Source organism: Ambystoma mexicanum, chromosome 9, assembly GCF_040938575.1.
Source record: "Ambystoma mexicanum isolate Mex_15411 chromosome 9, UKY_AmexF1_1, whole genome shotgun sequence".
Classification (NCBI taxonomy): domain Eukaryota; kingdom Metazoa; phylum Chordata; class Amphibia; order Caudata; family Ambystomatidae; genus Ambystoma; species Ambystoma mexicanum.
Window position 1 is genome coordinate 280,831,239 of NC_090931.1, and position 25,429 is coordinate 280,856,667.

The 25,429-nt window shown below is 44.3% G+C and overlaps 1 protein-coding gene across 15 annotated transcripts in view; it reads left to right on the forward strand.

Annotated features, from left to right (window-relative positions):
• Nucleotides 1–25,429, forward strand: part of MSI2 (musashi RNA binding protein 2) — a 2,560,560-nt gene that overhangs the window by 1,940,066 nt on the left and 595,065 nt on the right. For all 15 annotated transcript variants that reach the window (XM_069614640.1, XM_069614629.1, XM_069614635.1 and 12 more), the window contains exon 10: nucleotides 1,750–1,824. In XM_069614640.1, coding sequence (XP_069470741.1) covers nucleotides 1,750–1,824 — 75 coding nt within the window. The remainder of the gene's footprint in view (nucleotides 1–1,749; nucleotides 1,825–25,429) is intronic.

Below are 25,429 nucleotides of genomic sequence, written 5' to 3' on the forward strand. Positions count from 1 at the left end.
AGTGTTTTTAGAGCAAGTTCTTGCCTTTGTGATATTTAGCGGAAGCTGCAAATGCCTACTTTGCTCTGTGTTCAGAATCCGCCACCTGGTTGGAACGCAGCTTGCAAGAGCGCTGTATTTTTTTTTTTGGTTGGTTAATTATTTAACCTTTCAAAACAAATATATTAAAGTACATAAAAGGAAAAACACAAAAATAATGAGAAGGTAGTGAGGGAAAACTAAAGCGGAAGATACGTGTATAATTTTCACATTGGCATATTTACAATACAACGCAGCATAGATAAAAATATAAAATAACCGCATATAATAGAATGGGAAAAGCATACAGTATTTTTAATTTGTATACAGTATTTTTATTTTTAATACAGCGCTGTATTTGAGTGGCAAGGGTACCCTGTAACTTGCTGGATTTTAAACCTTACGATTCCAGCAATGTTGGCTCCAAATCCTATGGCAGTTCGGTCAGGCCCTGCTGGAAAGTATAATTGGTTACAGTGGAAGTAATAGGGCGCCTTCCCCTGCACGCCCTCTAACCAGCATGTCACTTTTGTCTCTTGTATTGGTAGTCTCATGTGCATCTGTATCCGGATGAACTTTCTCTAGAAGGCCATCTCAATGCCCTGCAGTATAGACTGAGAGAAGTGGTCTGACATGGAGCAGGCAGAGTCTGTAGCTGTGCGTGTTCAAAGCTATCATTTGTTATTGTTGCTCAGTAAATAATGTTTGGTGTGCTCTCCTGAAGCAAGAACATGCCATTGAATCGAAATATCAGTCCCCATACTGAGCAATGTGTGCTCTACCCGCTTTTCAAATGTTCACTGTTGATTAATGAATGGGATAGACCACTAGTTTAATATTCCCGAGTGCTTACTGACATGTGTGCCATCGCACTGAATGTTTCACACGTGCAAGTAAGTATGCAACTGAAAGGTTAAATTACATCCATCAGTTCATTTCGCCAGTGAGCACTTGACCATCCCTTAAGGTCTTGCATATCAAGGCATAATATATTGAAACAATATTTTCCTCTTATCAGATGCTTAACTTTAGCTTCCTTAAGTGACGCCTACCTTTAAATCATTTCTGCTTTATAGAGAGAGAGTTGCTGTGTGGTAATGTCTGGCTTTAGATTCTTGCTGGGTCTAGAGTGCATTTGATCAACTGTTATCCCTCAGTCTCCTGGGAGAAACCGTTGCTAGCGTCTTGATCTCCAACTGTCAATAGCACTGAAGCAAAGTATATTCTATGTAAGCTCTTCAAATGTCAAAGAAAACCTGGGTTGTGTTTAGCCTTGGAGCTTGGCATTTACTCTTCCAGCTAAGCAAGAAGGCAGGTTCTCTGTTGCAGTGTGCGCTAAAGTGCACGCCACCGACGACGCATACAGAAAGAGCTATCCATTTGGGTTCTTGTGGAACGTGAGCAAAAGAACTGAATGGCAATAAATCTCATGTGAAGATGAAAATGTAGTAGTAACTTTATTCAAGCATGCAGAAGTCTACCTTTCCAATTAGAAAAAAAGGTGAATGTTAGAGGGATCCTTTAATACATGTCCACCCGACCCATTGAACAACTGCCTCCATCTCGCAACAGTGTACCCTTTCTGTGGAATTTGATATGCGTTCTGTCACTGGGTTTTTCAGAGATCTTGGCAAGATACCACCCCCAGCAGATTTTTCCTTTGTTGATGACTTTGTACCTGCAGCAGACCATGATACAGAATGCAGATTAACTTTTGTATTTTTGTCTAAGGTTACCCAAATTTTGTTGCAACGTATGGCAGAGGATATCCTGGATTTGCCCCAAGTTACAGCTATCAATTTCCAGGTATGTTCCTTTCTCTTAATGTATGTATGCCTTATATATGAATATACAGGTGTTTGTAAATAACTCTTTTTATACATATGTATGCATATATCACGTGTTATGCTCAATATTTGAGAGCTACTGAGCTAGTTAAAACAGAACTGCAACCACAAGTAAAGAATGTGCAACTCAAATATGCCATTGTTTCATCATTTGGTATTTCTAAGATAGCTAAGTGGTACTGAATGTCGGAACTCCAGCAACCATTAACTTGCAGAGGCCATAGGAATCAAGATGACTAGGCAGCGTTGCTTGGGTATGCAAATATGCTAGCGATGCACTGTCGAGTTTGTGACTGGTGATCCTTCAAGGTCTGCTAAAAGTTGGCCAAATGTTTCTTTCTCTTCACTTCTCACCAGCAGTGGCTGCTTGCTTTGCATAATTTAAATTCTGAGAATTTTAAGAAAAACATCTATTACTGTGGGAAATAAACAGTTATTTACAGAGAAAGCATTTCAAGCAACCCGTCCGCCAATATATCCCTATGACTGTTAGTAAACTGCAAAGCATCGATGTTGGCATGTGTTGCCAATTGTCTTTTGGTGCGTACTCATTGCCTGCCACTTTTTTAAGCTATGGAGTTGTTAGCTTTGCGATTACGTGGGTGCTAGGGTAGCCTTAGCCTTGCAAACATTAAGCCTGAATAGTTGAAAGTACTCCGGTAGTTTTTGCTGCATGCAGGAGATCACAACTGTTTGCCATTGGTACTACACCATTGTTTCATGGAGACGCATTTAGATTGATTGCCTTGGGTAGGAATGCAGGAGCAGGCACCGTGAGTTCAGAGATGTTTTATGTACATTAATTGCTAGTATCTCTATGCTTGTGCTCTAAAATATTTCAATGTATCATTTTTAGTTTACTTTGTGTTTCCGCTCCCTCCTACCCCTGGCCTAACTTAGTGCATCATTGATTACTCCAAATGAATGCATAAAATAAGTTTTCTGTGTTAGGCACAGAACTGGAGTGCCTTTGTTTGACCCAGTGCTTGGTAACAAAGTGTTCTATAGTCACTGGTCTCCTGAAATCTCCTTCTGTTGGGGAGTTAGTCACCTTCCGCTAAAATAAAAGGCCATACCGGTAAACTCTGGCCGTTGCATCAAGTTCGTGTTACCCACTTTTACCACAGCCTGATTTGCGACAGTTCGCCTTTCCTGAATGGTATCCTGTTAGGAATAAGGGCGTGCAAGAATTTGCACATGGTGCAACAGACCCGGAAGTGGTGGGACAACTAAGGTAAGGAGGGGGCTGAGGTTAGGTGTGGGGAAAAGGTTGGCCGATGGGAGTTGGGGGTGTGGGAGTCAGTGGATAGGCGGTAGTCGTAGGACTGAAAGGAGCAGAGCCTAGCGGAAGATGTGGATTTGCAGTGTTGTCACCCTTATGAGATGGAGTTGAGTGGTGAGGTGAGGTCACGTCTAGAGTTGCAGCATTTTCCCACTGCATTATAGAAGGGTGGACTGGGGCCCCCTGCAGCGCCAAAGCCGGACCCGGGAAACAAGGCTTCGACAAATGACATGATGGCAAAGAACATGGATTCATCCGAGTTAAAACTCAAGGCCTTGTTAAAAGAATGTGCACTTAAATTGCTTTTACACTTTTTACATAACCAGACTGATCAGACCCTTGAAACCAAGCTCCATATACAGAAACATTTTGGAGCATTGTTGAATAAATACATGCTAGTTAAACATTGCTATGGGATAATCTGATGCTTGTTTTCTGCACTGGCTAGAGTCTAATTTGCAGTGTCCTAGTGTTAAAATGAATTCCATCAACATAATAATGTGACAGTCTGGGGCCTGACTATCTAAGCCGTGTACTCTTCTGTGTACAGAAGAAAGCATAGGAATGATTTCGTTTGACAACCGCTGACCATAAATTTGAATGTTCATTTGAAGTTTGTTTTAGAATGCTGCGTTTCTGTTTAAAACAATATTGCCTTTTCCCCCCATTTTCTATTGTTCAAGTCTGATAGTTGCGTGGTTCTCTTCAAATTAGATATTTTCATCCAACACGTTTTAGTTTTCCCACTTGGTTGGACTGCCTGGAGTTCTTCGTGAAAACTCAATCTAGTGGAAGATTTAGTAAAACAGTTAAGCCAGAACAGTTCGAGAAAATAAACTCCCTTTTAGAGCAGTAGCGTTTTATTGCTCAGTCCAGATGTGCCTTTGGATATTTTATCAATAGTTATTTTGGGATTCACCAAAGAGGTCTAGAACCACAGTGCAGTTATTTTTTTTTAAAACTTTGTTATATTTTAATGTTTTTTTTCCTCCAGTTTTTAGTTTTTCCCGAATTCAAATTCTTTTCCGAATGGCTTGTATATTTCACAAGGGCGAAACTTTGAGGGCAGCAGAAACAGCCCTGCTGTATGAGGTATGTTTTCTTAAGACTGCTTTCTGTCTTCTCTGTTGCTAACCCACACAAAGATGGCTACTCAATGCCCAGAAACCTTAATCCAGCCAGAGAGACCTTAGACTTCATTAGGATCAAGCTTTTAATCAAATACTTTTTGCATGAAACATCAATTCTAACCATGATTCTGTCTATTCATTCCTTATTTAAATGTATTGTCTTCTCCCACTGATTCCTTATTTTGAGAGATACTTCCATCAGCAACAGCTGCTTGGACAATTTCCACAGGGGAGTAGTGCAGGTCAACTCATCTACACAACTCAGTTGTACCCTGACTCTAGCACTCCTAGACTCCAGTCGTGATGTTGTCACCCTTACTAATAGCATGCACTACACACCCACACCTCGGTTCCTTTTTTCTGCGTGCTCAGCATGCAGTTTGTAATACAATCATAGTATGATTTTTGACTGCCTCAGTATCTCTGGGTCCAGGATGAAAGCACTGCCGAGACTGGAGCTGCAAAATATCTATCACGAACCCGCCCAACATTTGTGTGTGGTGTCTACGTGTTGAACAACACACTGAGAAGTACAGCTTGTCAGTTTATAAACCCGAAGGCCTTTAGGGAACGCTCGGCAGACTCCCTCTGAAGGCACTGGCTCAGTCAGCCACCAAATCATCAGGAGCAGACAGAGGTGCCTACCCCCAAGAAAAAAGATGATTGGGAAGGCATGCGACTTAAAAGTTCTAAAAAGAGGTCTCACTCTTGCAGTGAATCCCACCACTCTTCTTCCTCCTCTTCCCATAAGAAGAAAATGCCGACATAGGCGTGATTCAGAATCATCTGAGAAAAAGGGGTAGGGCTTACTCCTCCAAGGGGGCACCGAGGGAGGAGTGGGTGGACTTCTTTGGTGCTGGCAGTGCAGTCAGCCACAAAATCTCAGCCCGCACCCCTTGTGCTTCCACAGTTGGAGGAAGAGTCTCGGGGCATTTCAACACGTGGAAGGAGATTCCCAAGCTTTGGTTCACCACCTGGTACAAAATGCTATTGCATGCCCATCCTGAGGAGTCCCCGGTCTCTTCCTTGACAGCCGGAACTGTAGCTCCAAGACGAGCTGTCGTCCCTGTTGGTTAAGGGAACTATTGAGAAAGTGCCAACCACGAGAGAGGGATGGGCTGGTACCCCCATCATTTCTTGATGCTCTTCCTGCACCGCAGGGCCTTGAACAAGTGTCTGAGGAAGGACACGTTTGGTGATGCTAGAGATATTCTCTAGGCTCTTCAATTGCCGGACTGGTTGGTATTTTTGGACATGCAGGATGCCTATTTTCATGTGCCGATCCAACCGAAGCACTGACTCTGCCTGAGATTTGTCATTGGGCATGCCCATTACGAGTTGAGAGTGTTTTCTTTTGACTTTACCTCCAAGCACAGGGTGGTTCACCATGCTGATGTCTGTGGTGGTGGCATACCTCAGGAGATACGGGGGGGGGTCTTCGTCTTCCCATACTTGAACTGGCTTATCCCAGGTTGTTCCACAGACTAGTTCTCGAGGATACTTGTTTGGATGTTCACAGCTTGCGCTTCTCACTAAATTTTCAGAAGTTGCACACACCACCAGCAGAGAGGCTGCATTCCATGAGAGCAGTCCAGGACACTCGGGTGGGGGAAGGCCCTCCCAAAAGAGTTGCCTGCCTTGGTCAAATGGTCAAACGGTTCTAGAACTCAAGCAGTCTAATGGTTTTAGCCTTTCTCCTCACCTGGGCCTTATGGCTTCCTGCGTTTTCCGGGTGCTAGAGGCCAGGCTTCGGGTTCTCTCCTTTCAGTTACTCGTTCGAGGTCCATGGTCTCAGTACACATCCGAAATGAGATGCCGCCTGATATAGAGGACTGTGACCAATGACTTGTCGTGGTGGGCCAGCAGTTAGAACCTGATGGAGGGGAATCGTTTTAGACGCCTTGGCTAGAGGCTCAGGTGTTTAGATGTGTCCCTGAAGGCTTTGGGTGCTCAGTGCGGGGATCTGCAGGTGAGCACACTTTGGTCCCAGTTGTAGTGCCAATGGAACATAATCTGCTGGAGCTGCGAGGAGGTCAGATTAGCGGGGGAAATATGTCAAAGTTCTCATGGACAATATGGTGACTATGCATTACCTCAACAAACCGTGAGGGCGCCGTCGTTCCTGTGCAGCGAGGCAACGTTCAGACAGTACTGCTGAGATGCGATGTTTGCTTACAACACTCTGATAACCGAAAACCTAACTAGGAACACTCACAACGTTCAATGGTTTTAATTTCTGTTAGTTGTTATCATTGTGACCCAATTTTTCAGTCTGACTTTTGGCCTGATCCCCACTGCTTTTGTAATGACAGACGGGTGATTTTTACTCAGCAAAGGTTCAGGGTCTGCTCAGTTACTGGGGTAGCTGAGCATGTTTCACGTTTCCCAGGCTTCAAATAGTGGAATGTTTGTTAGTGGCTGATCATCCACACTAGTTTTACAAGGGTTTTTCAATCCTCACAACGGACTAGATGGGTGAGTCAGAACTAAACCTTAAAAGTAGATGCCCCACAAGGGTTTAAATGGTCAGTGAAATGTCTGTGCCCCATTGAGATCTGACCACCTTTTGGTTTTCAGTTTATAATTTGGCACTTACTTTGCTGACGGAAGCAAGTTAAATGCTTTGTTTCCTCTTCATTGTATTTCGTCCATAGATTGTTCGACGTGTTTGCTCTATTGGGACAAATAACGAAGAGTTATTTTTAAGTCCCGTATAAGAACATTTTAAATCGGATGTTCCATAACCAAACAACGCGGTGACTTTGTACTCATAAGACATTTTTGCCTCGGCTATAGATCGTGGACTGTTAATCAGTTACTCTTCTGTGTCACGCTTTTGCAACTTTTCACTACAGAGAATTCCGTGTTTCTCCTGTTACTGCAGCAGAAGTTGAAACCTTGTTGCCATTCAGCTTGGTCCTATTGAGGGGTTTTTACATTTTCACTATGGTAAAAATACAAGGCGCCCATAGCCAGTTGTGGGTTTCTTTAATGATAGTAGAGCAAATTGGAAATGGACACAACTCGAATTGAGGCATCCGCCCAAAGATTTGTTTATGCCTTTTATTAGTCACATCTCAATATGCAGCAGCAAACTTCCTATGTCAATCTTGCAATGCACATTCTTTCAAACAATCCTTCTGCCCCCGGTTTCCTTATTCCCCATTGCTGCTTACCAGATTTCTGTGGGCTTCTGAACCTTGCCCAACATTGACAGTTTTTGCCTTTTTATCATGACCATGGCGATATGCTGGTTAGATCACCATCTCCTGAACTTGCATCACAAGCTTGAATTTTGAATGTCTTTGTTGCCATAATTTCAGATTTCCACATCCATGGGATCATTCTCATAATTTCACTTCCTTTACCTGACTCCACTGCTCCTGAAGAATCCTTTCAAGATATCAATAGGAAATGAGGGTTCTATGTGATGATGTTGCGGCCGAAAGTGCAGCGACAGAAAATGCTGTCGTTTTAAATGCATTTTTACACCCATTTATAAGCGGCCCCCTGCAGGCCCCCGATTTCCCCCTTAATATCTGTATATAACCATAACCCAAACCCCACATAGAAATTCGTCAGAAAATGTATTTTTAAAAATCTGCTTTTTTGGCCATGGTTTTATTGCCCGCAAGATTATCACTGGATACGTAAACGAGTTATGGGTGTCTGAACTGATCAAAAACGAGTTCCAGGCTGTTTGTCACTGCTGCTAATTCGTCCTGTAAGGAAGCATTTCAAGCGGTCATGACTTTGAATTATTTTATGCAAATGACACTTACAACCTCAATGGGGCTCTCTTGTATGCTCATTTTACTAGGAGTAAGCATGCCTCTGTAGGCCTTGCAAATGCTTAAAAATCCCACTAGACCGGCAGGGCGAGTTCCTTAGTTTACATACTCGACCTAAGTGAAATGCACTTGCCCCAAGGTTGTTTGTGACAAAATATTTACCAGTTCTTTTTGTAAAATGGTGCATGTCGCCATAAGCACACTTACTGCAACCAAAGTGTGTTTGAAGTAAATTAAAAATAAGCTCTAACATCCCCCATACTCACCAGCATGGTCGAGTATCATGCAAATGCTACTCGCCCATCATAAATAATACTAGCCAGTGCTAGTGGGGCTAGTAGATTTTGCGAGCCCTGTTTAACGACTTATAGACCCCCCCCCCCCTGTCTGTATAGTTCAAATGGATTTCATCCATCTTGGATACTCTTCATGTATTCTGAAGTTACTGCTCCTTGGGTGTCCTTTCAGAGTGATTTGCAAAGTGCTTTTCTGAGCCTCTTAGTTTGAAACTAGGCACTGGCGCATGTTCTCGACACTTTTCAGTGTATGCTTAAGTTAAGTTGTGAAGCAGCTGGGCAACGGGAAGCTAATGCTGCTCTAGTAGTAGCTCAAATACTTCTTGCTAAGCTCTTTCACCTTGGCTATGGCCAGATGCCTTAAAATTGTCCACTTTTAGCTTTGGTTTTGCCCTAGCTATAAGGCTATCGCTGCGCGGGGGGGGTGCAGTAAATGCTAGCATACATTCAAGAAGTGAAGGCAGTATTTGTTCCCCTGGTTGTTGAGCTGGAGTTTGACTGCAGTGAAGTGAAAGTTCTTGAAGGAATTGAAGTTCTAGCGTTAATACAGTACACTTATTATCTTTGTAAAATGTTCTCCCCTTCCTTGCAACCACAAACCAAATTCCATAATCTCATAACGGAACCTTCTGGGTGGCATAAATCCCTTAAGCAGATTCTTCTTTCTTCCATGGGCTACATATTTATGAACAGCTGTATCATGTCAAATTCTGATATTTAGAAGCCCGGGTCTCTATTCTTGCAGATGAGGGAGTTCAAGTTCAGCCCTACTGCAGCAGCAAGCGTCATTTGCCATCAATTGCTCTGCAGCACTCTGATACTCGCTGTGTCTGATTCACACTACATAAAGCTTTTAAATAAAATAAAACTATAGAGCAGACACAATGAGCGCAGGTAGTGCTGAGAAGAACCCTCTAGGAAATGCTGCCTCTGCAGCCATTTGACAGCTGAGGAAAAATACTGAGGGCAAACTGGCAATATAACCCTTGTGTGTGCATATTTTTAGATGCTCTTTTCCTCGTCCCATTTTAAGTGTATGCACGGTGTTTCATAGCAGCGCGCAGTGGGCCATTAAGCTGAAGGGAGTACGATTCCAAGTAGCTGTTTGGACAGCACTTTCCTTCACCCTTTCTATCCGCACCCCAAGTACCTATTCACTATCTGCCCACAGCACCCCTATCGCGACAACCTGGAAAAACGCAGGCAGTGCAACTTCTGAAATGTTGATGTACCTGGATCCCAGTGTTATATACCATGTTTGATTTCGCTCTGTGATGTGAAATGTCATTTTTGGACCCCGCTGTAAGTTAAATTGGATCATCTAGCAGATGTCATGATGTTAAATTGTTATGGATGTATTTATTATAAATTGAGAGAGAAAGGCCATTTGTGTGTTCCTGTAGCAGTATCCATTTGCCTAGTGACTGATGCCTCTGTATCCGCTGTATTATATTTCCATAAAGGTGGATGACAGCCCAGTGCTGGAAAGGCAGGAGGATGTTAATCACTTTGGCAACTGTTCTATCTTTTCCTATCGAGTTTCTCCCCCCGCCCATCCCCTCCATAGCTGCGTACACTGTATAGTGCATGTGTTCTCATGACAGTAGTTTCCTTGCTTTCTGTTTGGTTCATTTTGATTTCCCTTTACAGTTTAATAATTTCTGTTCTCATTTCACTTTGCAGATTTTTTGTCGGTTTCACAAGACCTTTTTTTTTATTACCTAGCTCTTAAATGTGTGTAATTTATTCGAAACTGGGCGACCATGTTTAAAATCCCTGCCACCAGTTGACAGGTGTTTGGTGCATTTTTTTTAAGGCAGAGACATTCTCAGGTCATCTGTGTGTTGCCCCTTGGCTTGTTTTGATTTGTGTATGCCCTTACCACGTATGCTATAGAATATAAAATGCTAGCATAACATCTCTCAAAGGTGGACTTTAGCAGCCTGTATTTGTGTAATCCCCTTTTCGAACCGGAATGCTCCAATGAGGATGCATTGGTCCCTTGAAACATTCAAAATGATTCGAACCATTTGCAGATAATAAAAGTGGACTTCGATAGAGAACCTTTCTATAAAATGTATGCCTACACATGGCTGGTGGTATAATGGAGGAAACCATTAATTTCAAGATCTCGGGCTTTCAAACGAGTGTGTTGGTCGGGTAACTATTTTTGTTTTAGATCTAATAAGCGTTTAAGAAAATGGAACCAGTTGACTCGGAAACCCTTTCATTATGAGCTATGTGAACTCTATAAAGGCTTATCCGCCCAGATGACCAAGACATCGCTGCAGAGGCTAATATTTTGTGTTGTACAGTAACCTCAGTACATAGATGAGAGATGGGAATGGGAACAAACTTTTCACAAACTTAGTATGGAAATGACGCATTCTGCAGGGGTGAGAACAGAGTGGAAGGGATTGTAGCTTTTGAAGCGATCATGTTTAGACTTCATGTGTAAATCCTTATTTAATATCGGTTTGGGGGAGCATAATTACCATCCTGAGGAGGACGGTGTCCTATTGTTAGACGTTGAGAGGCAGGGAATGAATATGATTATCTAAAATACATGATCCTTTTAGAAAAAATGAAATGCCAAAGCTGCCGAGTGCATAATTATCGGCTCTGCTTCTTTTGTTTTGACACTAGCCGAATCTGCCATCTATTCAAGCTAGCAACTTCTGATTGAGAAAGCTTCTGTGTTTTAATAAAGCTTTGACATCTGAAACTGGTCAAGATTTGGTTTTATAGTTTGGGATGGAAAAGACTGAGGCTATTTTGTCACCCATTTACGTTTTAAGTGTGCATCAAAACATCCTCTGCCCCCCATTTAATTCTATTAATTACTTGACCCATCCAGTATCAGACCACCAAAGTACGTTTGTTGGCTGGCCCGAACCTGCCTTTTCTTGTGTGGTTCTCAGATGTGAGAGTGAATATTGTTATTTTCCTAGGACACGAATGTCGTATGTGGAAGATTTTCTTCAAAGGGAATACTGACAAACCGGAATTATCCACTCACTTCCAACGTTTTCATATGTGTCTATATGCTGCATTGTTCCATTCATTTGGACAGCTGGACTGCTATCAAACAGGAATGGCTTGTCCATGACTGACCAGCGTTTAGGTGGTCTGGCATAGTGTGATCCACGCCTTCCTTTCATGGTACCTAAGACCCTATTTGGATGAGTGCACCTTGGAGCACTGTTCCAGTACATATAAAGTGTGAGGGATTAGTATAATGATATGATGGGTTATTTATAACGTGCTTAATACCCAGAGGTTTCTAAGTGCTGACCCGGGGATCGAACCTGTGTTCTGTGTCGTCTTGCTTCCAAGGCTAGCACGTTGCCCCTGAGCTATCCTGCCGAAACTGGGACATGCACATGGTGTTTGTTCTTCCCCTGCCAGCTCGAATTCAAAGTTGTTGCTTGTGTTTTGGCAGAACTTATCTTTTAAACCAGGGATCTTCTACTATTCACTTTTTGACATTTAAATGTACTTGGTTTTCTCCATCTTAAGTTAAGTGGATCTCCCCCACTGCAATTTGCAACAATTTAGTGTTGCCTCCTTCCATGAAAGTTCCTGGCATTTGCCCCGTTTATCCTACTAGCATGGTCAGAATTTCATCCATGTTCTATGTTCTCTGTGTAAGCAGGCTCTGGGAAGGTTGGGCGAAAATGCTACGTCCTGCAATGCACAGCTATTGAAAGGGTTTTCGTACTTTGTGGCCCCTGGCACTTATGTAGATTGCTAGTAGATCGGCAGATTTTATTTTTAGCAGATACTTGCATCTTGAATTCTGCTTTCTTATGCCAGTGGTTGTAAAGTTTGTGAACATTTCCTAAACACGATCAACGAATCCAATTTTTCTGACTGATATTTTTTCTTGAGCAGGGCTTTCCAAATTCCATCTGGCCTAAAAGCTTGCGTGAAATCCGCTATCACTTCAACACCCGTTTGCAGCATTTACTTGCTCTAAAATGAAAGCATAGCAAATCTAAAATTCGTGTTCACACCTTACTATGTGCCATTTTATACGTTTGTGAGGTAAAGCGCACATTTCCAGTCGACGTGTAATGTATTTGAGATTTGTTAATTCACTTGTATCACTGCTGTACATTTCATGAAATGGTCAATACTATGATCAGTGGTTAGCTTGCCTTTTCTCCTGCAGGTGATGGCTTTTCATTTGCATGAATTTTCCTTTGTTTATTTTGCTGTAAATTGCTTTGCTTTTTGTGAAAATGACCCAGTGTGCGTCATTTTGCAAACATTTTAGCCACTGCGAATATATTTTTCTCATTTAGTCAATCAATTTTTTTAGAGCTTTTTTTCTGTAAGGAACCAAGACAGGAAAATACATTGTTTACAATGGACGTAGGGTTTAAAAAAAACACCCAGAGTTCTGATGCAGACCAGTTGGCACTTTGCCATGTACATAGACCAGTTCCCTAACCTATGTAGATGCGGGCACCGTTTTGTAAACTGCACTATTGTCATCAATTTTCGCTTAGAGTGCCACCATTTGTCCAGCTGGTTGGACCCATTAAAACGTTCCTCCTACAGAAGGTTGGGTTGGTGCCCCAGTCTCTGACACAACACCAGTCTGACGGAAGGAGCCAAAGCTTTCTAGTTGTCCCAGTGAAATGGTTCCTCCAGGTAAACCTGTAGTACTGCTTCCATCAGGAGTCCTCTGTCCTTGAGATTTGTTGGTGCAAAGTACTAGCAGGTGGTATTTTTGACTTGATTTTCTCTAACTGACAGAGGGTTGCCTAGACTTACAAAACGTTCCAGTTTTCAGGTAAGCAAGGCCCACACTGGTTTCTAGAGGGAGGACATTCGGGCATAATATATATTGTGATAAATGTATCGCAAAAAAAATGAGGATTTTGCAACCTGCAATTTGATGTGTGCATTGAAGAGTAGTTCTCTTAGGCATGAGGCCTTCACTGCCATAGGCCCCGAATTCTGCATCCAATCGCATTCAGGGTTTTTAGCCCTATCTCCTACTATAGAAATAAGAATGATGTGATTGGTTGCAAGATGAAAGAGCTAATCAGAATCCAGCAAGCATCATGTGGGTCCAAGAGTCGTCTCATGCAAAAGTAACACTGTTAAGGTAAAAAGAAAGAAAGACTGCTCAGCTTCGTCTTCTCATTGTCCCGCCTGCTTCATGTGTCTTTCAGGCCTACCATGTTCTGGCCTCACAGTGAAAGTGGGGTGATACTTGGTTTTTAGAGCAACATTTTGAATTCATTTCTGTCCCACATCTGCGTGCAAACTGCTTTTATGGATGTTCGTGATCAGTTCTCTTCTCAGGGATAGGCTTTATCAATAATGAAATCCCAGGGCCAAGATATCGGCGGTCTTCCAGTTAGCTCACTTTTCTATTTGTTTTAAGTCAAGACCCCACATTTCTTCTAAAATCAACAGAACCTTAATCTAGTGCTCTTCTTCAGTTATTAAAGCAAGCATTGGCAAAACCAAATATTTTGACGTTTTCCCAAGCTGCTGCGGCTGCCGCCGCCTCCTGGGATCTGAGAGACAGCGTGTAACAGAAGCCAACGATTGCTGGCTGTAGGAAAGGATTGCAGGATCCTTGCACTCTACTTCGCCCCTTAACCTACTGAATGATTCTGGCCATGACATGGTGTACTCAGTGGCTAGTCACAAAAAGAAGTGTGTGCTGTATGTCACATTCAATAGACCTAGAAAAATAGCCTTTACCTCCATCGTGTTTCTCCGATGACCTTCACCATTTTCAAACGCTGCCATCTGAGAGAAAGATGGCGGCCCAAGATGATTTTCTATCTGTTTATTTATTACCTGCAAATGGTCATTAGTTCTTATTTTCACTTGAAAGAAATACATGGGCACACTCTGCCCGGTATAAAATCAGTTGTACATGTTGTCATATTCTCACCTCCTGTGTTCCTTCTTACTTACTTTTTGTAATTCTGCCCGCTCACAGGGCTTATCGGTGCTAGAATTCAAGTGTGTGTGCATGTTATCAGCATGATTGAGACAATCTTTGCCTTCACTCTACCACCACACATTTGGTTTATAACTGGGCCGGAGCTGCCTTTAATCCTACAAAATTTGAAAATGTATGGGGAGTTTGGTAACAATTCTCTTATTTATGCACTAAGAACAAGTGGGTGGGCTGTCGTGGCACTGTTCAGAAGCCAGCCAATGAGGCGGAGAGTCTCCTGAGCTCCGTTGGGGCCAGCATCATCCTGCGGTCAAAATCTTGCTTGGAGCTAATTATTCTGGCACTTGATAACACGACAGCTCCACCCTGACTTCTCCTGAAGGGTGTCTGGGGCCGGGAAATCCCTGTACCAAGCGACTCTTCGTCCATGACCAGTCACCATCTTGGATCTTCCACTGCCGGTGCTGAAGACTGTGCTGGCCTTGCGGGCCAGTTCCTTGACCGCTGCCCGGGACGGGCCTCCCTCTCCCCTCAAAGGTAGGTCTCGGGACTGGCCCGTGGAACCAGCAGAGAGCCTGCCCAACTGGACCCTGAGGTGCAGATCCTGTGTGCCTGAGCGGCTGGGAGTGATAGGCCGGGGACACATTGGTGTCGGGCTGCGTGGCTCTACTGGGATAAGTGCGTGGAGGCGTGCGGGTCCTTGGAGGAGCCAGTGCCCCCCACTCAGCAGCAGATATTACTGTGGTTCTCTCCCCGGCGGCCAGCCAGCCGACAGCGATTGTCGTTTCCCTGCTGCCTTTGACCCTCCCTCCCAACCTGAGATCAGAGCCTGCTGAATTTGACCAGCACTGTGCTGTATGCGGCACTGGGTTGGTGACGCACACCCTAGGATTGCAGCGTGCACCACTGCCAGGCAGGGTCTCTGACCTGGCCAACGGATGTGCCCCAGCACCCCCCCTTTATGATTCCAATGTGCAAATGGAGAACACACAGCTGTCTACTTCGGAGAAAGCTGTGCATAATCCTAGCTGGAGTATTATGCAGCCATGGGGTGTGTGCCGCAAGCGAGTTAAAAGGGAAGCCTTGTTGTTGTAGGTATGCCACCATACTCGCCTTTATCTCTCGCAACACCCAAAATCGGATGGCTGGTGTCATGGCGGTGGGCTGCTGAGCTTTGGTTGGTGAGGATGTGGGTGCTGGCAACTACTTCCCCCATTAAACTGCAGAACCGAGTAGGACCCCCTGGCTGTGCAGCGCTCCATCCTGTTGTCACCTGAGACCTCTGCTCACCCGCCTGGACGCCGAGTTGCACTCCCCACAGTCACGGCTCAGACCATGGCGACCGATCAGCTAAAGGAGAGAGCACAAAAGAAAATGGACCAACACATGGTGTGTAGTGCAGTCTTCCAGATCCCAGGCCACTGTGGATGCTGCTAACATTGCAGACTTGCTGGACCGCTCTTTATCCCTTAAGGATATTATGGGTGCTATTACAGACTCCAGGACCTCGATGGAAGGCAAGATCGATGGGCTCTCTTCAGAAGTGTCTGTTACATCAGGATCACTAATTTATCCTCGAGTGGAGAGACTGAAAAACGCATCTCTGACTCAGATATTAGTAAGGAACTAGAACGCCAGCTATCACGGGTCACGAAGCGGCTTGGGGGGCTGGAGAGTAGAGCAGAGGACAGTGAGGGCTGATCAAGGTGCAATATCTGCATCCTGGGGGTTCCCGAGAAGGGGGGAGCGTGCACAGATCTCTTCTTGGAGCAATGGTTGATGGATTTGATGGCCCCATTTAATTTTTCCTACTTCTTTTCCATCAAACTGACCCACCAAGTCCCTGCGTGCCGGGCCTCTTCATGCACAGTGATAGCCAGATTATTTTTAACTACTGTGATCGTGACAACTTACTACAAACGTCACGGGCATCTAGCCCAATTATCTACAATGGGTCCAGGATTGCTTGCTTCCCAGATTGCATGTGAGGTGCAAAGGTTCAAGCCTTTGACTCTGTTAAGAAGTGTAACTCGCATGGCATCGGATTTGGTCTGTTTTTCCTGGCACAGCTCAAAGTGCCATCGGGAGGCAATGCCTCTTTTCAACAACCCACTTAAGACCTGGGACTTGTTTGAGGTACACGTTGCAGCCTCCTGTTTAAAAACACACAATGGTGACAATCGACATGCGAAAGAGCGCTCTCTACGAGACTGCATGATCTCTGTCCCACCTACCTGACAGCGGCAGAGACTCACAAATGGCAGCAGACAAAGGATAACGTTTTTGCTCTTGGTACGAGGTTATGCCTTATAACTCTTAATTCCTATTCCAGAATGTGGGGTCTCTGAGTGACTGGGTGCTCTGCAGCATCTCATACATTTGGCCTTGTAGGTTTCTGCATCACCCTGCAGTTAATTGCATTCTAGTTACTTGTGAATGTTTACCACAAGTTTCAGGGTAACGGGTGCTCCAGGTTGGGTTGAAGGGTGGGGATTGTTGTTCTACCTGTTATTTTATGATTGGGACACTCTCATAGGTTTCGCCAAGAGTACATTGGTTGACTCCTATCCACTGATGACGATAGTGCAGAACTTAATATCTGCAGTACATCTATCGTCATATATGTATTGAGGCGGGAGGGGGGGTAAGTCAGTTTCTTTCCTGACATGGAATGTAAACGGGCTGGGATCCAGTATTAAAAGACGGCTTGTATTACAATTTGTCAATAAACGCTCACCCAACTCAGCGCTACTTACTGAAACACTGCTGGCTGGAATGCAGGTTCCTCAGGCACACAAAATACCAAGCCGCAGTGCATGCTGGTTTCTCCATGGGAGCGAGAGGCACCCTCATTCTGATACACAAAAGACTTCCCCTCAGACTCCTATTCGTGAAGCAAGACCCTTGATGGCCCTGCTTTGTGTTGGTAAAGGGGGAGCTGTAGGGGAGGAGGGGTTTGGGGTATTGTATCTGTGTACGCCCCTCTGCTTCTGACCCTAGATTTATTGGATGACCTCCAATCGGCTTTCCTGAATAATCAGGCCGACACTTGGGTCCTCGTGGTGACTTCAACGATGTGATAAACCCACTTATGGACCAGACTCCCCTCAGAGCTAGAAATCCAGTATTCCCACGAAATTGCATACATCTTCAGTTGCACTCGGATTGGTGGATGCCTGGAGAACACTGCATACTCTGAGCCGAGGCTTCTCGTTCTTTTCGGGAGCGCAATGCTCAATGTCCAGACACAACTATTTCCTCATATCACAGAGGAATCTGCACAAACGCAGATCTGCTAGGTTTCTGGCCATGGGTATGTGCAACCACTCTCCACTGGTAATGGTACTACCAGCAAAGGTCAAACGAGATCGTTCTGGTGCCTCAACTGAACTGCTATTACCTAGGCTTCCCGCAATTTTCAGAAGACAAACACTAAGACAGATGAATATTTTCCCACAATGTAGGGCCTTTAGACAGCACAGTGACTATGGGAGAGTTATAAAACGGTACGGGGGGTAGTTTTGGGGGTAAGGTGATCTCTTCTCTCGATGCAAAAGAGGGTACATGCACAAGCAATCTGTGGGGCTAAAGACCCCGTGATCGTGACAGAAGAGGACTTTCTCGCATCAGGGTCCTCAGAAGCGCAGGAGTCCCTTCTCACAGCCCAAGAGAAGCTAAGGAACACCGCCTAGATGACGGCAAACAAGCTCACTGGGTAAGGTGCAGTCAGGTTTATGAAGTGGGTGACAGAGCAGGGAAGCTTCTGGCATGGCTAGAAAAAGAGGGATGAGGGTCATAGACATGTAAGGGAGATAGTTGACACAGGGGAAATAGGGTCACTGAAGATGCTGGGATTGCCAAATTAGTAGCTGCTTATTCCAAGGAGCTTTATTGCACACACCAAACTACAGGCCTTTACACCGGGACCTCACTTCCTAAACAATATTGCTCTACCACGGTTAACAAACCAACAGGTGTCATTGCTGGAAAATGATATTACTGCGATCACTGTGGCCATCTCCCACATTCAGTCAGGGAAAACCCCAGGGCAGAATGACTTCCCGATAGAGGTCTGGAAGAAACGCTCAGATTCCACAATTACCCACGTGCATAATATGTTCAAACATTGTAGGCAACCTCATCTCAGAAAGGCCTGTATAGTGCTCGTCCCTAAATGGGACAAACCACCAGAATCCTGCAGCTCTTACAGGCCTATCTCCTTAATAAACTGAGAAGTTAAAATACTGGTGAGGGTACTCGTGGACCGCTTGATCAGAGTGATCACTAACCTGGTTCACCTGGATGACTGCAGGTTTATGCCAGACAAATCCACCTCCATAGGGGACACATGGCAATATCTCGGGCAACGTTCAAAAACAAAACCGGGTTAGGTAGGCTCCTAACGCTTCATTCCAAGAGCTAATATATTCAAACCTAACATAAAAACACAGAAGAAATGAAAGTTCCAGAACAAATAAAAAATCCATTTCATTAGATTTTTTCAATATTTAAAAGCTGCCTTGGCAGGCTCATAGAATAGCAGCAGTTCATTGTAAACACAGTATCACATATAAAGAAAACTAATATATCTGACAAAGTACAACATAATAGTGCCATTGAGCTCAATGTCCCATATATGACAATGGAATCTAAAGTGTAAATATGTAGTAACCATCTAGTCAATCGAGTACATGTCTCCATCGACTATGAACCAATACATGAAAAATCCTAAACCACCTTTATGATGATTGCCGGATATATTGTTTTTTTAGGCTTTTTAAATATGGAAAATGTCTAATAAAATGTGTTTTCTATTCCTTCGGGAACCTTCATTATTCCTTTGTTTTTATATTTTAATATCTAAGGCAACTTCACTGGCTGAACTCTGCTCTCGGAAGACTTTGAAAACGCTTTTGATTCGGTTGAATGTTTTTTTTTGTCAGAGGTCATGTCCCAGGTGGGGTTTTGAACTAATCTCATAAGTTGTATTTGCTTGTTCTATTCTTCCCCTGCCATGGAAGTAAGGATTAATGTTGTGTCTTCTAGGACCTTCCCCTCATGGAGGGGGCCGAGACAGGGATGTCCCCCATCTCCCCTACTGTTACACTTGCTAATGGAGTGCCTTGCAATTAGGTATAGGACGGATACCCCAAACTGCTCTTATCAGCTGTCACTCACTGGCTCCAAGTACCAAGTTTGATCCGACCTTAGCGACCTCATACCCGCAAACCTCCACCCCATAAATGATAGATTCGTCCAAGATGTAGTCACTGGAAATACCTCCTGCTGACATTACTTGGGAAAGCAGCCCTATTCAAAATGCTAACCCTAACCAGATATTTATGACAGATTGCCCCACTGCAAATTCCCAAAGCGGAATTTGATCAAAATGGTTGCATCCATTTGAAACCTTCTGTGGGGCGGCGGACAGCCCTGTATCACCTTGGGTACATTGCAAATATCAGTGTGGGAGGGGGACATCGAGATACCCAACTTGCTGAGAGATATTATTGGGCCGGTCAACTTGCAGCGGTAAATGACTGGATACATGGCGATCTTTCACTCTCGCACATTATGGCTGAGCAGAGGTGGCGCCTTTATGCATATTATCTGGGAATGCCCGCAGGTTCAGGGCTTTTGGTGGAAATGCCATAAACTGAATACTGCCACAGGTCTGGAGATTCCATTAGATCCGAAAGTGTTGCTGTTGGGAGTATGGGGGAAACGGCCCTTAATAGATATCGGAAGCTACTTAAATCCACTGCAGCTGGCCCGATGAAACAGACTATTGCATCCTGATGGGGGCGGCTTATTGCCCTAACCCGAATAAATGGACCTCCGAAATGCATATGTGCATTGCTCTGGAAAGAGTATATAATGCACGGGGATGTCTGTGTAAAAGTGAGAAAATACGGGGAAAGTGGGAATGGACAGGCTAGGGGGGATGCATTGAATTTTCACCAACTGTACCTTATTTGCATTATAAGTGAAGGACCCATGCTGCGTATAAACTGACTGAAGGCAGACTTTAAGAGATTTGTATTGTACCAGTAGCACATTTAAAACTCTAATTAAGCAATGGCCATAACACTGTTTTAAAAAAAGCACTCGCAGGCACTTGGAGTTAAAGGTTTGATGTTACTGCGAGTTAAAGGTAACCCAGAGATCCCAGGAGCATGTTTTGGGCAGGGACTGGATGGGGATGGCTTCAGGGATTAGCACAGGGATTAGCAAGCCCCGGGGGAGTCAATGGGTGGGTAAATAACCGAACGCCACCTATAAGCTTTGTGTCCTTCCTCATATCCCGTCTCATCCTAGTTGTACTCCAATGCAATAGTTTCTAATGGGCAAAACTACAAATACCGTATCATTTGATACTGAAATATGAGATCCTAGGATTCCAGAAAAGCTGCATATGGTGAATACTTTAAGGATTACGGAATCGGTCCCCTGAAGTATGTACAACATAACCAACAAAAAAATGCATGCCCCACTACCCCCCCAAAAGTGCGACCGTGAACTTTTTCAGACGCTCAGATTCCTAGACCCTATGATGCATGATCCACAGAAGGGTCATTACTGACTCTTCTGTGCATTTCCTTCTTTGGACTGTCGCAAATCCATTTACATCTTCAAGCAGGGATGCAAATGGATTTGTAAAATAAAAAAATAAAAAATGCATAGACAGCATGAGATTTCTAAAAGATGATGCTGTTTTTCTGAAACATCACCCTTGTGGCGTGTTCTAATGCTCATAGCATCACATAAGGGCAATGTCGGACTGCAGTAGCTAAATGACAAATGCCACTTAACTCCTAATGAGGGCATATAAAAAATGTAACGCCGTAGTATTTTGGCATTTCCCTTATCCAGTTGGATAGGGCAACTAGACCTCACCAGAAAGCTTTGAATGGCAAGTTTTTAAAAATGCACCTTCAGACAAAGAATTGAGGGCCACGTGTGGGATTCACCTTTTTAATTATATCAGAGTAAACTTCCGGCCTCTAGTGGAGTGTGCAGCACCGTTTCCAACCCTGTATGGCCTTCCCGATTAAGAGGTGATTTCCACCAGTTGAAAGCTCAACCAAGTTTGCAAGTGAAAGAGGCATGCATTTGATGCTTGCAAAACACGTCTAGTTGCCTAAGCTAGAATATGGAGAAGCAGCTATTTTATGTGCCAGAAGAAGCAGAACGAATTTATCGTCCCATGATCGTTGTGTAGTTTAGTATAGGACTTATGTGATTATGCAGTCTTGACCACTGCGGGCGCACGGTTATCTATTGTTTGTATTTTGACACGCTTATAACCGGACGTCTGTGATGATGTCTTTACACAGGATGAAGGGAAGGTTGTTACTTAAAGTTACACTTTTGTCTTGTTTTTGTTGATTTAGCGCATATTGCAAACTGAATTGCCTCTTTGTTCTTAAATAGAGTTAATAAGCATAGGTAGATAACTGTGGTAGGTATTCGTATGTTTCTTTTCAACCAAATATCACTGTTGTCCTTTATTTTGATATTTTGAAGAACCCACTTAGATAAATTCATTACTTTGTGGCATCCTCAAGTTGCCAAAACCTTGTCCACTCTCTGCCCATTAAGATCGCGTCCACTGACCTTTTGCTTTTGTTTTGTACTCATTAACATCTCATGAAATAGCATTTCATTACACTGCATAGATGGGGTGGGGCGGGGCTTCAAATTCACAAAAAGCATGCCATTTCAAAGTGGTTGCTCACATTAGCTGCTCTTTGCCAACTTTTTAACTGGGCAACACATTTTCTCATGTGCTGTAGGTGTTTTTTAAATGTTGAACTCGACTCATTTACGACTGAAGACAAGTAAAATCCAGTCTGGTTTTGGGCACTGTGTGGCATTGGAACCACTGCAGACAAGCCACAACTATTGGTATGGCACGTGAAGATAGAAATGGGCTGTGAGGAGGGGGTGGAGGGGCACACAATGTCCGAGTGTTGGGCTTTTACCCAACCGTTGACCGCTCTTGACTATTCATGGGCCAGAAACACACCCCTGCATCTGCGGTACCTCTGCTTTGAAAGGGGTGCCAATGTAGTCTTCTGAAGTAGTTGCTTAGGTGCAGCTGGAAACCAGATCCTGGTCTAATAAAGATGCCTTTGGAAACTTCATTAAGAAGCCGTGTCCTTGCACCTGTTCTTATCTGTTTCTATGCAGTGACTGTTTGTTTAAAACCTGCATTGACCTAGCCGACTGTTTTGCCCGTGGTACACAAAAGACCAAACTGTTGGCTTTGCAATGTTTATTTTTAGGCTCACGGTCAATGAGCCCAGCCCAACTTAAAGGTGTTTTTACATAATGCAAGTATTAGAATGAGTTACTGGACATAAATAAGACAGGAGATTCATGTTTCCTTTTCTGAGCAAAAGACCAACAAAGTTTAGGCATCATACCAATAAACATTACATTGGCAAGAATTAACCATGTTTTTCGCAGACTTATAAATGATGGACTTGAAAGAAAGCCTACGGAAATAATATAATTGCGTGCGATTATATCACTTCCAGAAATTTGGTTGGTTGTTTAGCGGCTTGGAAGGGCTTTGCCACAAGACTCGCCGTAATTCGTGGACAAAATGTTTCCTCAGCGTTTCTGCAATGGCAACCTTCAAGGGAGATTTTCGAAGAAACAGGTTGTGACAGGACACCGATGTGACAAGTGCCAATTTTTCAATTAACGGGCTCGGCTGGAATAATTTTCTTTGCTAACGTTCCAGGTGGAGAATTATTGATTGTAATAGCATCGGTCAGAAAGCAGGCAAGGTGCCTGCTCACGCTGCACCGGTGGAGCCTGTGGCGGGAGATTGGTTAGTCCAACTCTGCTACTTATGCGCCGTGCGTTCCCCGAGCAAGGAGGGCCGCGCGTCCACGGGGGCCCATTATGCATGACGCTGGGAATTAAGTTCACTAATTTCATGACCTGGTGTAACGCATTTTAATACGCTTTATACAACACAGCTTTTCAAGACAAAGGGACGCGGCTTAATGTGGCTGTCACAGTAACGCCCATGTGAGCAGATCTGCAAGTAGGGAAAATGTTAATCAAATTGATTAAAATCCATGAAAAGTAGTAAATGGCTTTTACAGAGGTTTGGCTTTCTGCACCTTTCATTGAAAAATCATTTGGACACAAAGCCCTCTACTCTTACCCAAATATATTTCGTATAGCTTAAAAAGAAATCAAAAGTTGTCAATGATATTCTGGGCTGACTTTTAATGGTACAAAAAAGGTAGCAGCTGCTTGCTCACTGTTCTTAGAGAGGCACAGCTCCACCCTACTGACGAGGTCCAACCAGACCGAAACACGTTTCTGGGGTTGCTGTTGGTACTATTGTTCAGAGGAGAATTGCTTAGCCTTTCGGTGCTGGACTGCCCTAGGGTAGGACAAAGACAGATATGTTTTAGATATTTCTCCTTTGGGTAAGTCTCTCGTAACCGGGACTAATGTTCGGCAGAGGGGCTCCCAGGACCTCCCCCCTTGTTTTTTGCACCTCTAGAATGGCATGATAACCTGTTCTGTGTTTTTTTTCCCACTTTGAGAGTCCACAGCCATCGGTTTTAGCTCACTGTACTTTTCACAAAGGAGGACTATCCATTTGCATATCAGTCTTTGTACAGCCCACAAGGGCAGCCCAGCACTGAAATGCCAGGCAAACCTCCTGTGAACAAGAGTATCAACAGCGACCCCATACACGTGTTCAGCCTTGTTGGGCCTCATCAGTGAGGAGGAGTTGTGCCTCTCACAGCAGGACTTTTACTCCCACTACTTTGCTATCCAGAAGAACCAGGCGGGCCTGCGGGTGGTATAGGATCTATCTTCCCAGAATCTTTACCTACCCTTGCAGAAATTCAAAATGGTGACACCAGCGCTTATTACAGAGACACTGTGTGGAGGAGACTGGACGTGTTCCCTGGACCTGGAGGATGTGTCTCTCCACGTGCTCATTGTGCAGCCTCAGCGGGTCTTCCTCAGGTTCCGATTCATGGGTCTGCACTTCCAGTAGAGAGTCCTGCCCTTTGTGCTAAATTCCGCTTTGAGAGTCTTCACAAGGCTCATGAATGAAGTGGGGGCTCTCCTCAGATTGCAGGGGTTGCATGTCTACCCGTACCTCGACGACTGGCTAGTCAGGGATTCCTCTCCGGAACAGGTCTGGGACTCAGCAGACGGACTCATCTCTACTCTATTCGAACTGAGGTTTTCGATTAAATGCCAGAAATCTCAGTGCACCCCTACTTAGACGCTGGTGTCCCTTATCCCCGCCCACCGCCACCACACCTCATAAATGCTTAAATTGTATAACCTGAACCAGGCACACGCAGGGCCGGCCATAGGGCAGGGCCACCCAGGCAATTTCGCCTGGGGTGCGATTATCCCTTTGCCATGCCAGCTCTGGGGGGTCTTTCAAGGTCTCCCCCAAGCTGGCGTGGCGGGAGAATGCGCGGCAGGTGCTCTACTGAAATTAAATGTGCCCTGCTCCCGGGAGCGGCGTGCATTAAATAACAAAATACTGCTGATGCTTTTGCATCAGTGCCTATTGAAAAGTGTGGTGCCCCGCATTACCAGGGGGTGCCATATTTATGTTTTGTTGCACTGGGCGCTGCCGCCGCGAAGGCCAACCATGGGCACACAATTTGTTTTCTTAAGCACTGCCGTATTTACGGAGTAATCCATTGTTTCTAAATGTTTTTATTCTCTGACAACAGTAAAGTGAAGTGTACAGATGTTGCATAAAGGATCACAATATCACACAAAACCAGGTACATGGTCATTGATTCTAAGTTCGTTTTCCAAAATCTATTATTGTGTTCCCTAAACCTCACCCTCGCCAGAAGAACACCCTGTCCCTCCGGATTGTTCTCACCCTAGGTTATGGTTGTCTGCTGCCTATCTAACAGGATAGGAAGAGCGGTAAACTTGCCCTATCACTACAATGAACTACACATTCTTATTAAAAAACACAATCTGGGAACCAGTCCCATGCCTGAAATTGGTAGAGGAGCAGTTTACGTGGGAGTAGTCGATAAATGGTACATTGCCATATAGTTTATTCACCCTCCGCGAAGTGTGCTCAACCTAACCATAGATATAGCTTAAAAC